Source organism: Accipiter gentilis, chromosome 6 (assembly GCF_929443795.1).
Source record: "Accipiter gentilis chromosome 6, bAccGen1.1, whole genome shotgun sequence".
NCBI classification, from domain to species: domain Eukaryota; kingdom Metazoa; phylum Chordata; class Aves; order Accipitriformes; family Accipitridae; genus Astur; species Astur gentilis.
In genome coordinates, this window is record NC_064885.1 from 20,783,624 (window position 1) to 20,798,693 (window position 15,070).

The following is a 15,070-nucleotide window of genomic DNA, read 5'->3' on the forward strand; positions in this document are numbered from 1 at the left end:
GTTTCTAAACTTATAGCAAGAAAAAGGAAAAAGATGTCCATCCAAGTAAACTATAAATGAAAACTCATTGATTACCTCTGCCTTCCTGTCTCTGATTTGATTAATCATTTGCCATCACGCTTTCCGAGTCACTTCTGTGTTGGTTTCCCCCCGCCTGAATCCTGCAAGACTTTTCCAGAAGGGCGGCTGGGATGTTGAGACCAACATACTGTAAACAACCACAAGAAGCAGAGCTAATGTTTTCAATACAGCTCAAGGACTAAAATAAACTCATTGGATTAGGGCAGCCTGAGCGATTGTTTTGGTGAGCGCTTCCCAGGACCGCTGCTGAGCACATCCCCGAGGGCTACGTGGGGCGGGCGGCGGTGCCGGGGCAGCCCCGGGCGGCGGAGCGGGCGGGCGCCGAGTCCCGCCAAGAGGAGCACCCCCCCCTCCCCGCCACCTCCACCTCCCCTGCGCGGGGCCACATCCCTGCTGCGGGACAGATGTTACACCGCCGCAGAGCAGAGCCGTGCCAAGCCGCGGAGATGCCCCGCAGACCCCCGGACGGGCTTCTGGGGGGGTTGCGCGTAGGTGGATGGAGAAGGCGAGGGGAACGGCAGCCCCGGGAGCCCCCCCCCCGCCTGAAGCCCGGCTCCATTCCCCGCTCCCCCCCGCCGAGGCGATCCCAGGGCTGCAGGCACCGCTGGCGGGGCTCAGGGCTGCACCCAGGGCTCTGCAGCGCGTCTCGGGGCTCTTCAGTCTGGTTATCCCGGCCCCGTCCACCGCCCGATACAGTGTCGGGCTTTTTAGTCCTCGCAGTATTTTTTTTTTCACCGTCTATTGCCTAAAGCACCACGCCGGCTGCCCGCGCCCGGCTCCCTGCGTTTGAGGCTGGCCGGCCTCTCCTGCGAGCGGGCAGGACCGGACCCCAGGAGGGCGGGCCGAGCCCCAGCGGGGGGGCGAAGGAGGTGTCCCCGGACCCTGCCCGCCGCCCGCCCCGTCGTGCCGCCCGCCGGCAGCGCAGGGCCCGCGGCTCGGCCCGGTACCCGGCGGGCGGGCCGGGCCGGGCCCCAGGCGCGGGGGAGGCGGCGAGCCGGGGCCACCGGGGCTCGCAGCGCTCCCGACTGCCGGGGCACGGCGGCCGGGCAGCCGGGGAGGGCGGCCGGGAGCCGCGTCCGCCACACACGCAGAGCGGAGATTTTTTAAGTAACAAATGTACTTTTTTATTTTTGAAACAAAAATATCGTTTTCGGCTTAACAATAGCCGGATCTCGCTGAATGAAGCCTTTGCATATTTTCCTGTTTTAATTGGTTGTATAATAAACAGTCCTGACCCCGCACTCTCTTTTCAATGAGTTCAGGGTGAAACGCGGACCATGGAACTGGAAATGACTTTTTCACCACTTAAAACACGGACAAGAATACCAGGAATCAGGCGGTATTAAACAGCCGCACCAGCCGGGGCGGGAGGGGGACGCAAGGTGAGAGCTGTGTCTGTGTCCCCTGCCGGAGCACGGCTCTGCGCTGCCCGCAGCCACCAGCACCGTCGTCCACCGGCACCGTCGTCCACCCGCCCCGTCGTCCACCCGCCTCGGGCACGACGAAGGAGCCGGGTCGCGACGGCTCCCCTGGGGTCCATCAGACGCAGCGGCCGCAGGCAGAGGGCACCCGTGCCATGCCGGCGGGGAGCGATCCCGGCGCCAAGGGCTCTGCCGCCCTCCGAGCCCAGCCAGGGCTCCAGGGCTGCGCGAAGGACCGGAGAGGAAGAAAAACCTACGGCCGCAAAACAGGCCCCCGGGCCCGGCACTGCCCCGGGAACTGGAGCAGCCGGGGGGCGATGGGAGCCCGCTCAGCCCCGGGGAGCGAACCCTTCCCTTCCCTTCCCTTCCCTTCCCTTCCCTTCCCTTCCCTTCCCTTCCCTTCCCTTCCCTTCCCTTCCCTTCCCACGAGTGGCACGGGCAGCGCGCTCCCCCTCCGGCAGTGGCCGAGGCGGACTGCTTCCACGCCCGCTCCGTGCAGGGAGAAAACAGCCCTCGCTCTTCTGCTTTCATCTCTCGCCAGCGTTGCATAAACCCGGGGCCGCTCCGGCAGGGAAGCGGCGGCAGCTCAGCCGGGCCAGCGGCCCCGCGCCCGCCTGCTTCGGCTGTGGCCCCCGGAGCAGCCCCGCGGCGGGCAGCGGCCCCAAGGCCGGCGAGAGGCTCCATGCCGCAGTGCCGGCCCGTGGAGCGTGTCCCGCTCCGCGGAGCGTTCCTCTCGTTGTCATTTATATAACGGGGAAAAGCCTTACACAACGTGCAAACCCATCTCTTGCCAAGAGACCGACGCTCGGCCGCTTGCTTTCGTAAGGGCCCGACGAGGCTGCGTGGCGGCGCGGCCCGGGGCAAGGTGGGAGCGGCGGGCGGAGCTGGCGCGGCGGCCCGGGGCGAGGGCACGTCGAGCCGCCGTGGGCACCTCTTGGCCCGCGCCGTTCGTGCCCACGGGGCTGCCCGCACGTGGGGTCACTACAGACCCCTTTCTGCCGGCCCAAGTGCCACCGTCCCAGGCTGCGGGCCCGATCCGGCGCTGCAGCAAGGCTGCCCAGTGGCCTGGGCTTGGGGGCGCGGGGTGGCGAGTCTCTCACGGGACGCTCAGTTCCTGCGTGCCGGCGCCTGGGTGTTCGTTAGCGCACAGCGAGGTCCCCGGCGGCTCCCCGCGGGCCGGTGCCCGCTGCCCGGGAGAGCACCAGCGAACAGGGATGTGATGGCCGCCCCCCTCCCCAGGCCGGCGGGACCTGAATGGGAGGCCCGGCCGCTCCCGACAGCGGCACAGGCCGCGCTGCTGCCGGCAGGACGGGCCCTGCCCCACGCCGCCTTGACCCACGCCGGCCGGGGTCCCGCTCCGATTTCCCGCCCCCTCCGCGGAGGGCCGAGGGCAGAGCGAGAAGGCGCTGCCGGGGGCACGGCCGGGCTGGAGACAGCCCGGGGCCCCGCCAGTCCTGTCCCGCCGGGCCCGGGCGGGGGAGCGGTCCGCACCGGGGCTGCCGGGGCGGTCCTGAGGGCAGGGTGGAGGGAGGGGGTTGCAGCCGTGGCCAGGACACGGTGGCTGTTTAATAAACCAGGCGCGTTTACATTCGGTCCAGCCTCTGTTTATAAAAATACAGAAAACGATCGTGAAAACATCCTACAGGCGAGACGGCGGCACCGGCTGACTTGGGGACGCGCTGCTGCCAGGGAGCGGTGCGGCAGGCTGGGGGCGAAGGCGAGCAGAGCCCCGGCCGGGCACCGGGAGCTCAGCAGACGAACAGGCTCCCGGCCTGGCACGACGAGAGGCCTCTCCCGGCCCTGCCCGCCTGCATGTCCCCCCTGGGAGGCCCAGCCGCAGCGGAGAGCCGCCGGTGGGCGAAGGCTGGCCGGGGACCCCGAGGGCACCTTTGCCTGCTTCCCACACTCCCGCACCGCGCGCTCCTGGGGAGGGGGACCCTCGTCCAGCTATTGCCCGTGACCAAAGGGCAGTCAAACGCACTGCTCCCTCCTCTCCGTATTGCCACAGCCGGGTGCTGGTCACGCACGGCGAGCCCCCTGCGGCACCGCCTCCTGGAGACCCCACGGGAATCGGAGCATCCCCGGGGGCCGCACAGCCCTGCCCGGTCCCGGGCTCACTGCCACCTCCTCCTCCACATAGGCACAGCCAGGTATCGCTTCGCCCGAAGCCGGCGAGGCCCCAAGCCGCTCCCAGGCCTTTGCCAAGGGCGCTGCAGCCCGGCCGAGCGATGCCACGGCCAGGGAAGGGGCCCAGGGGGACGCCGGCGGGGCTGTGCGAGGCTCGGGGCGGCGCCCCCCCCCCCCTTCGCCCCGTGCCCACCGCCGCCAGCGGGAGGGTTTTCCCTTGCGAGTTCGCCACGGTCCCGACGTACCACTGAGGAAACAAGCGGGACTAGCAGTACCTATGGAATAAGCAGCAAGCAGCTAAGGCCCTGAGACCTCCGGTGCAAGGCGGCAATCCACAGGCAGCCACCGGGCTCTTAGGGCCAGTCGCTGCTCTCTCCCTGCACTCTTCGGGGCGTGCAAGCAGTGCCCCCTCTTCCCTCCGCCACCAGCTCCCACCTGAGGGCCCCGGGCAGGTCAGAGACCCCAAGCGAGCGCCCCGCTCCCGGCAGCGGCCGGCAGAGCCACGGGTCCCAGACGTGTGAGCCGAGGCTGTGTCCCACGTTGTCCCCGGCACTGCTCGCCGCCCTGCTCCAGCCTTTCGCCTCCCATTACATCAGTGTTCGTGTAGGGGCTGGGCTCGTTCCTTCCCTCCCGGCCCCCGGGGCAGCAGCTCGGCCCCGCAGCCCCCTGTGCACAGCACGGAGCAGCCTGGGCTCCGGCGTCGCGCAGCAACCCCGTTTCCCGCAGCCCCGCGCCTCTGCTCGCCCGGGAGAGGAGCCCCTCGGCCGCCCCACCGCTCCCACCGCCCTCCTGTTCGGGCCAGGGCCTGGGGACCGGGGGCAGAGCAGGGCCTGGCCCGGTGGGTGGCCCGCAGCCCTCCTCCCATGGCCGTAGCCGCTGAGCAGCACCGCGGCAGAGAGGCGACTGGTCCCTGCGTCCCCCCACTGATTTCTGCGACCGAGTTGGAGGCTGCTGCTTCCTTCCTTGCAGGGAGCCTGCAGAAGGCCCTGGTGGAGAGGCAGAGCGGCAGGCAGCCGGGCAAAGGCCTGCCTGCACCCAGCGCCTGCGGGTCACGTCTCCCATGGGCTCCGGCGCAGGCCCCTCCAGCAGCGGGAGGGGAGCGCTCGCCCCCGGCACCGGGTTTCGCCCCTGGCATCCCCGCTCCGGCGGAGCGAGCTGCCCGCGCAACCCGGAACGAGCGGAACTCCCGCATCCCCGCTCCCGCCCGCCGAACAGCAGGCCTGGCCCAGGCTGGCGTCCAAGGGGACCCGCTGCGCCCCGGGCCGGCACCGGGCGGGGGCCACCCCGCCCACCCGTCCCTTCCCGAGCCCCCAGGCACCCGCGCAGAGGCCGCTGCCCGCGACCGCGGGCAAGCTTCGAAGCGAGGCCCAGGCCTCGGGAGCGCCGCTGCCGAAGCCACCGGCCCGGCGAGGAAAGCGAGATCCGCCAGCGGCTCCCCGCGCCGGCACCGGCCGGGGCCCAGATGGGGCTGGGGCGGGCCGGGCCTGGGGCGACGCGGGGCTGCTCCGCGGTCGCCCAGCGCCGACGCCCCGAGCGTGCGGGGAAGAAACGAAAGCGGAGCCGGGGTCTGTGGCGGGCACAGCCTGCAGCACTGTCCGGAGGGCTCTGCCTCCCGGCGCCCCGGGAGGGCCGGACACACGGGCGAGGTGCTGCCGGCTGCCCGCGCCCCGGAGCGGAGGCGCCCCCAGCCCCGCCCGCGCCGCTCGCCCGTGGAGCCAACGAAAGGGTTCCCGTATCTCCTCGGCGGCCGCCGAGAGGGCACCGGGCCGCCGGTCGGTTCGGCCCCGCCGGCTTGCCGCCCGCCACGGCGCTGAACGGAGCCGATAGACAGCCCGAGCACAGCCCGCGTATTACCCGCAGCGGAGCAGGCGTGCGCGGCAGCGGAGAGTGCTGCGAGCCCGCTGCCGGGACCCGCGGCCCGGAGCGGTCCCCGTCGCCGGGAGCCGGCTGGGCGGCGCGGAGCGGCCCCGGCACACGGCGCCCGCCCGCTTCTACGCTGTCGTTTGCCCGATCCCGAGCACGGAGGAGCGGAGGGAAACAAAACGAGATGAAGAGAAGGAAAGGCATTTTATTGGAGACTTTACAATGCTAGAAAGTACAATGAAAGTGCTAGATCACTCTAGGAAAGTTGGTCCCAAAATGGTACTATGCCACAGCATCTATCAGCTTACATAAACACTTACAAAATCGCTATGAACTGGCCCCTGTATGATAAACGCTATTTTTTTCCCACATTAATCTATGTAAAATTGAAGGATCAAAACGTTTTAAGAAACAAGGCAAGCATTCAAAAGCAGAACCTACCGGAAAATCCATTTTGGGCCAGGTTTGGGGTCTAAAAACCCTAAGATAGTTTAAACTTCCATTATTAATAATAATATGCACACGGAAAAATATTCCAATTTACAGGAAACCGTCTCTTTTTTTTTATAACATCAAAATATTTTTTTTTAGACCTGTATAAAATTACTTTTAAGACCTCAGAGGACATCGTCTCCTTTAAAAAATATATTTACCGCTGCCGAAACATTTCACGAGTGACCCTGGCGGATTTTGTTTGTTGGTTTCTAATAACCAGCAATATCGCACATCTGCTGTTACAGCAGTCCCCACGTAAGTACTATTTTGACAAAAAGCCACAGCTCAGAAGAAGCGCAGTGCTTTGCAGACCGAGGAAGAAGAAAGGGGAGATGAAGAGGAGGAGGACAAGCACCGCGGGCACACGGCAGTGTCTAGGCCCCGCCAGCCCCGCACCGCCACGCGTGGAAATGCCGCTGCTATTTACAAGCTCTGCTTTACTCTCCCCAAGGCTGAGCCCGAAAAGATTACAGCCGAATTATAAAGAAGCAGAACTTTGAGGGCTAAACAGCCTATTTTTAACTACTTGCTCCCGCTGCCCCCAAACCCCTCACAAACAAACACACACACACGAGCAGAGAAGCGAACGGTAAATCCGAGCTCGCCCAGAGGCAGCCGGCCCGGCCGCCGCTCCGCCCGGCGCAGCCCCGCTGGGGGAACTCCCACCCTCCCACCGCCCGCTCCTCATCAGAGGACGGCTCCTACACTTCCACTACCCGTGGAGCAGGGCTGCTCTTTCCCACCGCGACAGTTTGGGCACAGAGAGAAGGCGAAGGAGGAGGAGGAGAGGCACGAGAGTGTAGGAGAACGCGGCGGGATCGGAGAAGGGCAACAGGGCCCGGACGAGGGCATTTCTGTGGCGGCGGCAGGCCGGAACCTCCCTAGATATCTATGCGGGAGTGCAGGGCGCTGTGTTTGCTCTCGTGCTCCCAGTAGGAACAGTGCATCATGGACAGCTCGGCGGGCTGGCGGGCGCAGGCAAACTGGAGGCCGGCTCCGTTCGCCGCTGGGGCCGCGGACGGCGCGGGGCTGGCCGGGCTGAGCTGCTGGGGGTGGTGGGCGTGCGGGTGGTGGTGGTGGCCCATGCTGTTGTAGGAGTTCACCATGCTGGGCAGCGCCATGCTCTGCACCCGCGAGTAGGGGCTGTAGGATGCCGGGCCCGAGAGTCCTTTCACATTGACAGGGCTGACGTTCCCGCCAGACATCTGGCAGGAGGCGTAGGGCATGGGCGCGGGGGGCTGCGCCAGCGGCCACGAGTTGTTCATGAAGGTGGACTGCAAGTACTTGGGCGGGGAGAGGTAGCCGTAGCTGTCGGGGCCGAAGAGGGTCTTGCCTGGCTGGAAATGGGTCGGGGGAGGCCGGAAGGGCCTCTTCATCCTTCGCCTCCTGCGGTAGTTGCCCTTCTCGAACATGTCCTCGCAGGCGGGGTCCAGGGTCCAGTAGTTGCCCTTGCGCTCGCCGCCGCCCTCCCGGGGCACCTTGATGAAGCACTCGTTGAGGCTGAGGTTGTGGCGGATGCTGTTCTGCCAGCCCTTCTTGTTCTTCTCGTAGAAAGGGAACTTGCTGATGATGTACTGGTAGATCCCGGACAGCGTGAGCCTCTTCTCTGCGCTCTCTCGGATGGCCATGGCGATCAGGGCCACGTAGGAGTAGGGGGGCTTCTGCGAGGGGTCCGGCTTATCGGGGCCCTTGTCGGCGCCCAAATCCTCCTTGCCCGGCTCCGGCTCCTTGCTGCCGCCGGTGTCATGAGCCAGCAGCGCCGCCGTGTCCTCCTCGCCGTCCGGGTAGCTGCTCATCATGGTGCCCCGCGTCCGCCGCCCGGCGCGCGGTGCGGAGCACTGCCCGCTGCGCGGTGCGCGAAGCCCGGTGCCGGCGGCCGTCCCGCCGCGCGCTAGCCGAGACCGGGGCCGGGCTCGAAGCCGGGACCGGGACGGCGATCCGGAGGCGCCTCTCGCGGCGCCGCTGGTCCGTGCAGCGCGGCGGCGGCGGCGTGCCTGCCCCGGCGGGCTCCGCTCCCCTCTGCCGCGGCGGCCGGGCCCTTTTCTGATTTGTATGGGCCCGGCCGAGTTCCGCTTTCGTCAGGAGCCCGCTCCCCTATCGCCGCCAAGCCGCTGGGCACGGCCGAGTTCACCCCGCAGTCACGGCGCCGCGCTCAGCCCCGCGCACACGCGGCCCGACGTGGCCCCGCGGAGCGGCGCGGAACCGCCCCGGCTTCGGCCGCGCCGCCGGGGGCGGGGGCACGGGGGGCGGCGTCCGGAGCCCGCTGAGCGAGCCTCCGCCGCCCGCCCGGGGAAGCCCGCCGGGGCCCGCGGCGCTGCGCTCCCCTCCCGCCCGGCGAGGGGTCGCGCTGGAGGCGGTGGGTGCGAGGGGTGGTGGTGGTGGTGCCCGCGGCCGCGGCGCTCGCCCCTGCCCCGGCCGCTGTCACACGTCCAGCCGCACACGCGGTCGCGTTTATATGTCTTGGCCCCGGGCCCCAGGCCCCGCCAACCGATCGCGCCCGGGGAGCACTGGGAGGCCGTCGCCGCTCCCTGCAAGTCGGTTCTTGCCGCCCTTATTTGCAGGAGGCCGGCAGCAAGAGGCGTCGGTTCGCTCCTTCTCCCTCCCCGCACAAAGTACGCGCAGACACCCAGCGCGGCTGCGGGGCCGAAAGACGCCCCGAGGACCGGGGCAGGGTGGCGGGGCATGACACACCGGGCAGCTTTCCTGCTCGTTTCCCCTGGTTGGCTCAGTCTTATTTCACACCATTCCTAGAGCAGCATATGTGGCACAGGCGTTCTCCATCTCCTTCCCCTTTTCTACCTTCGGGTAGAGCCTCCCCGAGCAGCAGAAAGGCACTCGCAGCTGGCCCGAGCACAAGAGGCGTCGTGCAATAATAAATCACTGACACGGGGCTGCTCAAACCGCAGTTACAGCAGCGGGCAGGCGGACAGAGGATGCTTTGCACTGATTTCTATACGGAGCCTTCAGCCCGATGCCCAGGAGCGGGGCAGACTGGCCTCGTTTGTTCCCCCGACCCCCCTCCCCCAAACAACGCGGCCGTCGGCAGCCGCCGCAGCCGGGCCGAGATTCGCGGGGCCGGAGCCACCTGCGCTCCCCGGCCGCGGCCCCCGCCCGGCCCTCGGGGCCCGGCGCTGCAGCTGGCCCGCTGCTGCCCGTACGGCTCCGCTTCGGGGATTTGCCCGCACGGACCCGACCTCCACCCCCGTACTCAAGCACAACTCGGTGTCTCCCCTCTGGGGCTGCCCAGAAGCCACTCTCGGAGGGAGCTGCACCCACACCTTGGTGCCCGCAGTTCCGCGGGCCGGCAGGTCACGGCCCTCAGGCTCGCTCTGCCTTTCCTGAACACGAACCGTTGCCCAACGCCATTCCCCGCCCCCCGCGGACTTTACGTGCTACATCAGTTTTCATAACCAAACGCAAGCCCGCAGAGCTGGCAGCTCTCGAACAGCATGCCCGGGGCAGCCGGCCTCTCCCGTCGGGGTGCCCTGCGGCTTCGGCATCCCATGCACGGATCTCTAATTCCTCTAGCTGGCCAAGGGCACACGGGTCCCCGCTCCTCTCCCCGGGAGCGCCTATTTGTGGGTGAAGGCAGCCGAAGGTGTAGAAACGTATTTTACCCGAGAAATAAAATAGCCCTTCGGGGAGCTATTATATTTACATACATTATTACATTTATCGGTTAAAATACGTTTCTGCATCTTCGCCCACAGCCACACAACGAATCCCTTATCTCCCATCGGCGGAGAAACGGGCACCCTAAAACCTGGACTGCATAAATTCGGCCACCAAAACGAGGCCCCTACATTTCCGCACACAGCCGCGGAGCAGCGCACGCCGCCCCTTAAGCACCCCTCCAAGGCACACAAACCAAACTGCGGAGGGCTGAGGCCCGCAGGAGAGACGCTCTCCAGGGTTTTCCTCCCCGGCCGGCCCCCGGCGGTTCCCGGCGACTTGCTCCGTGCAGAGCGGCGGGGCAGCCGGAGCCAGCTGTGCCCCGCCGCCGCCCGCCCAGGAGGCGCGCCCGGGACCGGGCCTGCCGGGCTCCCCAGGGCCGGGGCCAGCTTCTTTCTGCCGGCCACCCATGCTGCTCTCGGCGCTCCCCCTCGCAGGCATTTCCGCGGCGAGGGCCGGTGCAGGTGTAACAGCACTGCTGCGTGTGTCATCACCTCCGCCAAATGGCAGATTCCTCTCTTTTCGCTCCTAAGCCGGGCGCGCAGCTCCTTACCGGGGCTCGCTCGCTCGCTCGCAGAGGACATTTGACATCCGAGGGGCTTGTTTGGGTTTTTTTGACAGCCCCACCAAGGGGGATTTCGGATGAACACCAGGGCAGAAGCTCAGCCCAGCGCTGGGAGCGGTGATCGGGCCGAGCAGCGGCAAAGGTGAGCGCGCAGCCTCGTGTGCGGCCACTAGAAAGTTCGACACAGGGCAGACAGGCACTGTCGGGCTCTCTCCTCTCCCCGGTGCTAATTAAGCCCTTCTCGGGACGTTAAAGAACCACCTGAAAACACAGGAACACGTCACTACAGCTGAGCCTGGGCACGGTAGCTTCAGTTAAGCGGAGACCTGAGGTCTTACCGGCACTCACAGAAATGTCGCAGCGAGGGGAACGCACGAAACAGGGGCGGGCAGCGAGCAGAGGGGCGCGGCGAGCCCTTCCCCGGCGGAGGAGCGGGGGATCCCGCCACGACCCCGGGGAGCGGCCCGATCTGCCGGTGCCGGTGCGCCCGGGCGAGCCCGCGCCCCGCCGGCCGCCGCTCCCGGGGCCGGACAGGAGTCTACGGAACCCGGACAAAGCGAGCGCAGAAGAAGCCGGCGGAGCTGCTCGCGGACCGGGTCTGCAGCCGCCCTCGGGGGTAGGGAGCTACAGTGGAGGGGGGCTCACGGCGCCCGTGCCCGGGCCCTGGCCCGCTGCGGCGAGGGGCAGATCCCACCGCGGGACGCTGAGGGGCGGCGGGGAAAGGGCTCTCGCTTTCTTCACACGAGGGCAGAATAGCCCCAGCCCGTTCCCGGTGCAGGAAAGCCGGGAAGGAGATAGGCAGAGCGGGGCTCAGCCCCGGCCGCGCAACCCCGCTAAAGGGCGCCCCGAGAGGGGCTGCAAATCGGCGCTTCGCCCTGCTTCTCCGGTACCGAGCCGGGCCAGGTCCCCCTTCCCGAAGAGAGCACGGGACCCTCCCCTGCGGCCCCAAGTCCGGCATTCCGGCTAGGAAGCGGCTGAGCCCGTACCCGCGGGCGGAACCGCCGTGCGGAGCGGGTCACGGCAAGCGGGGGTCTCCGCCGAGGGCGCCGGGGAGCTCCGCGAGGACACGGGGCAGGGCGCCGCCCCCACGCCTTGCCCCGGCAGCCCGGACAAGCCTTCCCACGAAAGCCTGCCTTCAGCTGCCAGCGCTGTAGCCCGAGCGGTTCTTTTTCTACTCACCCCCGTACAGGCAGCAGAGCCGATTTCTGCCTGGGAGGTTTGGGGTCGGTTTGTTTGAAAACGTGGCAGGCTTCCTCTCCCAAACATGTTTTTTTTCTCTTAGAAAGAAACCGTGTTCCCGGCGGGCAGCGCCGGGTCTCCCCTGGCTCAGAGCGTCCCGCTCCCGTTCGGCCAGCGCAGGCAAGCCGCCGCCTGCAGGCACCGGGGCAAGGCTCCCCGCTCCCGCACCGAGACCCGGACGGGGGCAGGCGACACAGCCCCTTTGTCCTCCGGCTCCTACTCCGCTCGGGGTGCCGTGCCGCGCCCCGGCTCCGGGGGACGGACACACGGCTAGTGCTGCGGTGCACCTTTCGGGACCGCTCTAGCCCGCACCACGCTGCGGCGGTAACTACTTTAACCCGCATTAATTTGGCTCGCGTGGGACCGGCACAGACACGGTTCGAAGAGGGGACCCAGGCGCGCCTTGTTCCGAGCCCCGTTTCCCCGACGAGCCGGCAGGGCCGGGGCGCGCTCGGTCACCGCGGCGCCCGCAGCACCTTTCCCTTCCCCGGCACAGCCACCAAAGCAGCCGGGACAGGGCAGTCACCGTGCTGCCGCTTCAAGTATTCCTAGTTTCTTCCCTTTCCCCTCCCTCTTCTTTTCCCAAATGCTACTAGTCTTTCAGATCGTGCAGTATTTATTCCCGTAACAAACACAGGAGAAGAAGGTTACATGTAAACCCAGCATGCGAGGGTCTGTCCTGCAGCCCGGCGCTCCTGAGAATTAAACAAATGTACTGCGGGAAACAAAATATTCTGGCCTCTACGAAAATTCATCAGATTTAATCTATTAAAAGGCTGGGAGCCGGAGGCGTTTTCCTGTGTTACCTACGCGCTGCGGCTCCGTGTCCCTGTGGGCAGAGCAGCACGGAGGTGCCCGCGGGACCCGGCTCCTCCAGCCCCTGCAGCCCACGGGCAGGCCGGGCCGGGCCGGGCCGCTCCGCTTCCTCTCCACTGCGTGTTTTGCTCCCTTTATAAGTGAGACCTGAAGGCAGGGCTCGATCCTGGAGGTGGCGATTAGCGGCACAGCACTGGCTAGCAGGAATAATAACCTTCGCAACCTCAGCGCAACCATTACGTGAGACAAAACTGCACGCGTGTCACTCCCTTTAGTACCTAAACTCGGGCTTGAAAACGCTTTCATTTTCAGAACCTCACCTCTCACTTGGCCTGCAGATCAGCTCACTCATTTAGGAACACCACACACACACACACACAATCCTACTTTCCCGTCTGTTCAGGATTCCCAGCAGCACAGTCCCGAACATTTCAGAAATGTTCTTTAATTACATTACTTGGCCTGTGATGCCAGAACAAGGAAATATTCACCTGGAAAGTGTCGTCTTCTACCTGAATGAGTCTCATTGTCAAAACCTTGAGCATATATAGGTGCCTATATATTTTGCAGTGGAGAATTTAGTTTCTCATTTATACTGTAAAGCTAAAAATTCTGGTAGCTTCAGGCTTGTTTTTACAAGCTCCCAGCCGTACAAGGATTTCTGTTTTTTACAGGAAAAACTAAGCAGTCCATAGAGCATGATGGCTGTGCATCCATAATGTGAGCTTCATGAGGAACAGAGCAACTTTTTATGATCTGGACTGAAATCACATTGAATAAAAGCCCATCTAACAGACCCTGAGGGAAAAGTCACAAATGGGCTCAATTCTATACCCATTCCAATGGGAATTTTAGAGGGAAAGGTTTTAGGATCAGGAGAGTAGACTTTCCCCTTCAGCTGACACTATGAAGATACTTTTCACTGTCCCATTTCATTTTGAGCCTGTTCCTACTGTCTTGATATCAAAGAAATCTCTCTCATGAGAAAAGGCAGCCCTAACCTTTATCCCTCTTGTATTCCTACTTCCCATCTCTTCTCTACTCAGTTTTTTTTCTGTAGCCTGAGCCAGAGTCTTCACTACAGTATATTTGTTTATGCTTAGAGGACAGGCCTACAGGAAAACAAACTATATATTTCACTCTACCATTTGGTAGTTCCTTTCTTTCATCTAAAAACACAGCCTGATCCAGGGAAGGTTCTTGAATTCACACAACCGGTTACATGATGAAATGCAAACAGTTTCTTGTGGTATTAAATGGCAGCCCGCAGCAGAGTTCAGGTTGGCTGTTATGGATTCACTAGTTACGGCTCTGCAGGATAATCCTGTGTTACTGCCATCCTGCAGTTAGTGGCCTACAGCAATGCTGCTGAATGCTGCAAATAAAAACAAACAAGCCAGCCTCTTCTTTTTAGATGGAGTAGAAATTACGTCTCTTTAGGAAGCTTGAAGCAAAGATCGTTTGTATCAGAGTCTGACAACTTCCAAAGCAAGCTGCTCTTTCTAGCACTTTGAAATTGATGCTTATTTTTCTACAAAGCATGGGTGGGAAAAAAAAGGAACAGAAAAACCCAAACTATACAAGTCCACTCATGTCCAGATCACCCTGAAGTTGCAAATTAATAGCATTGTACAACAAAATTAGAGCCAAAGCAGGCTTCTCCTATTGTTGCTACAGAGATACACTGTTTAACAGATCATTTTTAGGTAATAAAAAAATCTGCATGCTTGTTTAGATTGTTTCAGAGATTGTACTGTTAAAGATCCAAGCAGGCAAAATGGTACACATTTCAGATTATTTGAAAAAAGAGAGGTTTCAAGAAAAATCCTTCCAACCCACCTAGGAACATCAAAGAGAATTTATGTCTTCTTTTACTTCTCTGAGAACATGGATCTCAAACTATAGCCATGATTCTCTCTGAACGCATAATCTACTCAAGTCTGTTTGCATCCAGGGTCTAGGACATTACTGCTTTGAGGAAACAATATTTGAAAAGGTTATCCTGGTTACGAGTTGAAATTCCTACATGTAGGTCTGCCAACATAATATTAACAACATAACTGAAGTGTTAGTGATTGGGAGAAGAGTAATTCCTCACCTGATAAAATTTTGCTGACAAAAAGCCCTTTTAAAGAGACAGTCACACTGGCAAAGCTGTTTTAAACTGGAGAGCCTGTACAACAGGCTTGAGGCTGAAGTAAGCTCTAGCAGTTGACACTGCTAGCTGTGCCTATACCGGGAGTGCTTTGCTGTGGCAGTATATGGGGATACTCATGCTCAATTCATGCTGGAGGCTCCCACTCCTACAACAGACCTGGCCAGATGGGGACATGCTTGCACATGTTTGCAGGTACGCTGGTTTTAGTTTGAGTGAGTAGCTCGTGGTGACCCACTGAGGCCACTGAATTTGGGCAGCACATCTGTGTACTACAAATTCAAGTTTTGTCTTTATCAGCTTCTCGAGAATGTGTGTGGGGCATGTTCAGTGCTCTCTGTCCACTTTCTGCAGGCTCTTGCAGGGGAGGTGCTGCCCTGGGAGCAAAGATATACAGAAATAGCAACGTACAGTAAAATCCACATGTATACTCAGATTTTGCTATCTGCATTATGACCATATAAGTCGTGCTCATCTTCCATCTCTGAGCAACTAGAAGTGGTTGGACTTGGTTAAAGCTAAGTAGTCATGTCCCAAGCTCTTCCAGAACTTGCAGAAGCAGCTAGGTTAGCCAGGAACAGGGTGCTTTTGTTCTAAAATAGACTGTCTACATCTGGAGTTTATGTACACGTTACC

At 62.8% G+C, this 15,070-nt stretch overlaps 2 protein-coding genes across 3 annotated transcripts in view; both read right to left on the bottom strand.

Moving 5' to 3' along the window:
* Positions 1–15,070, bottom strand: part of PIK3CB (phosphatidylinositol-4,5-bisphosphate 3-kinase catalytic subunit beta) — a 196,388-nt gene that overhangs the window by 133,753 nt on the left and 47,565 nt on the right. The window lies entirely within an intron of this gene.
* FOXL2 (forkhead box L2) lies at positions 5,714–7,986 on the bottom strand. The gene has a single exon (XM_049802719.1). It carries the CDS (start codon positions 7,784–7,786, stop codon positions 6,869–6,871), a length of 918 nt encoding a protein of 305 aa, XP_049658676.1. The 5' UTR covers positions 7,787–7,986; the 3' UTR covers positions 5,714–6,868.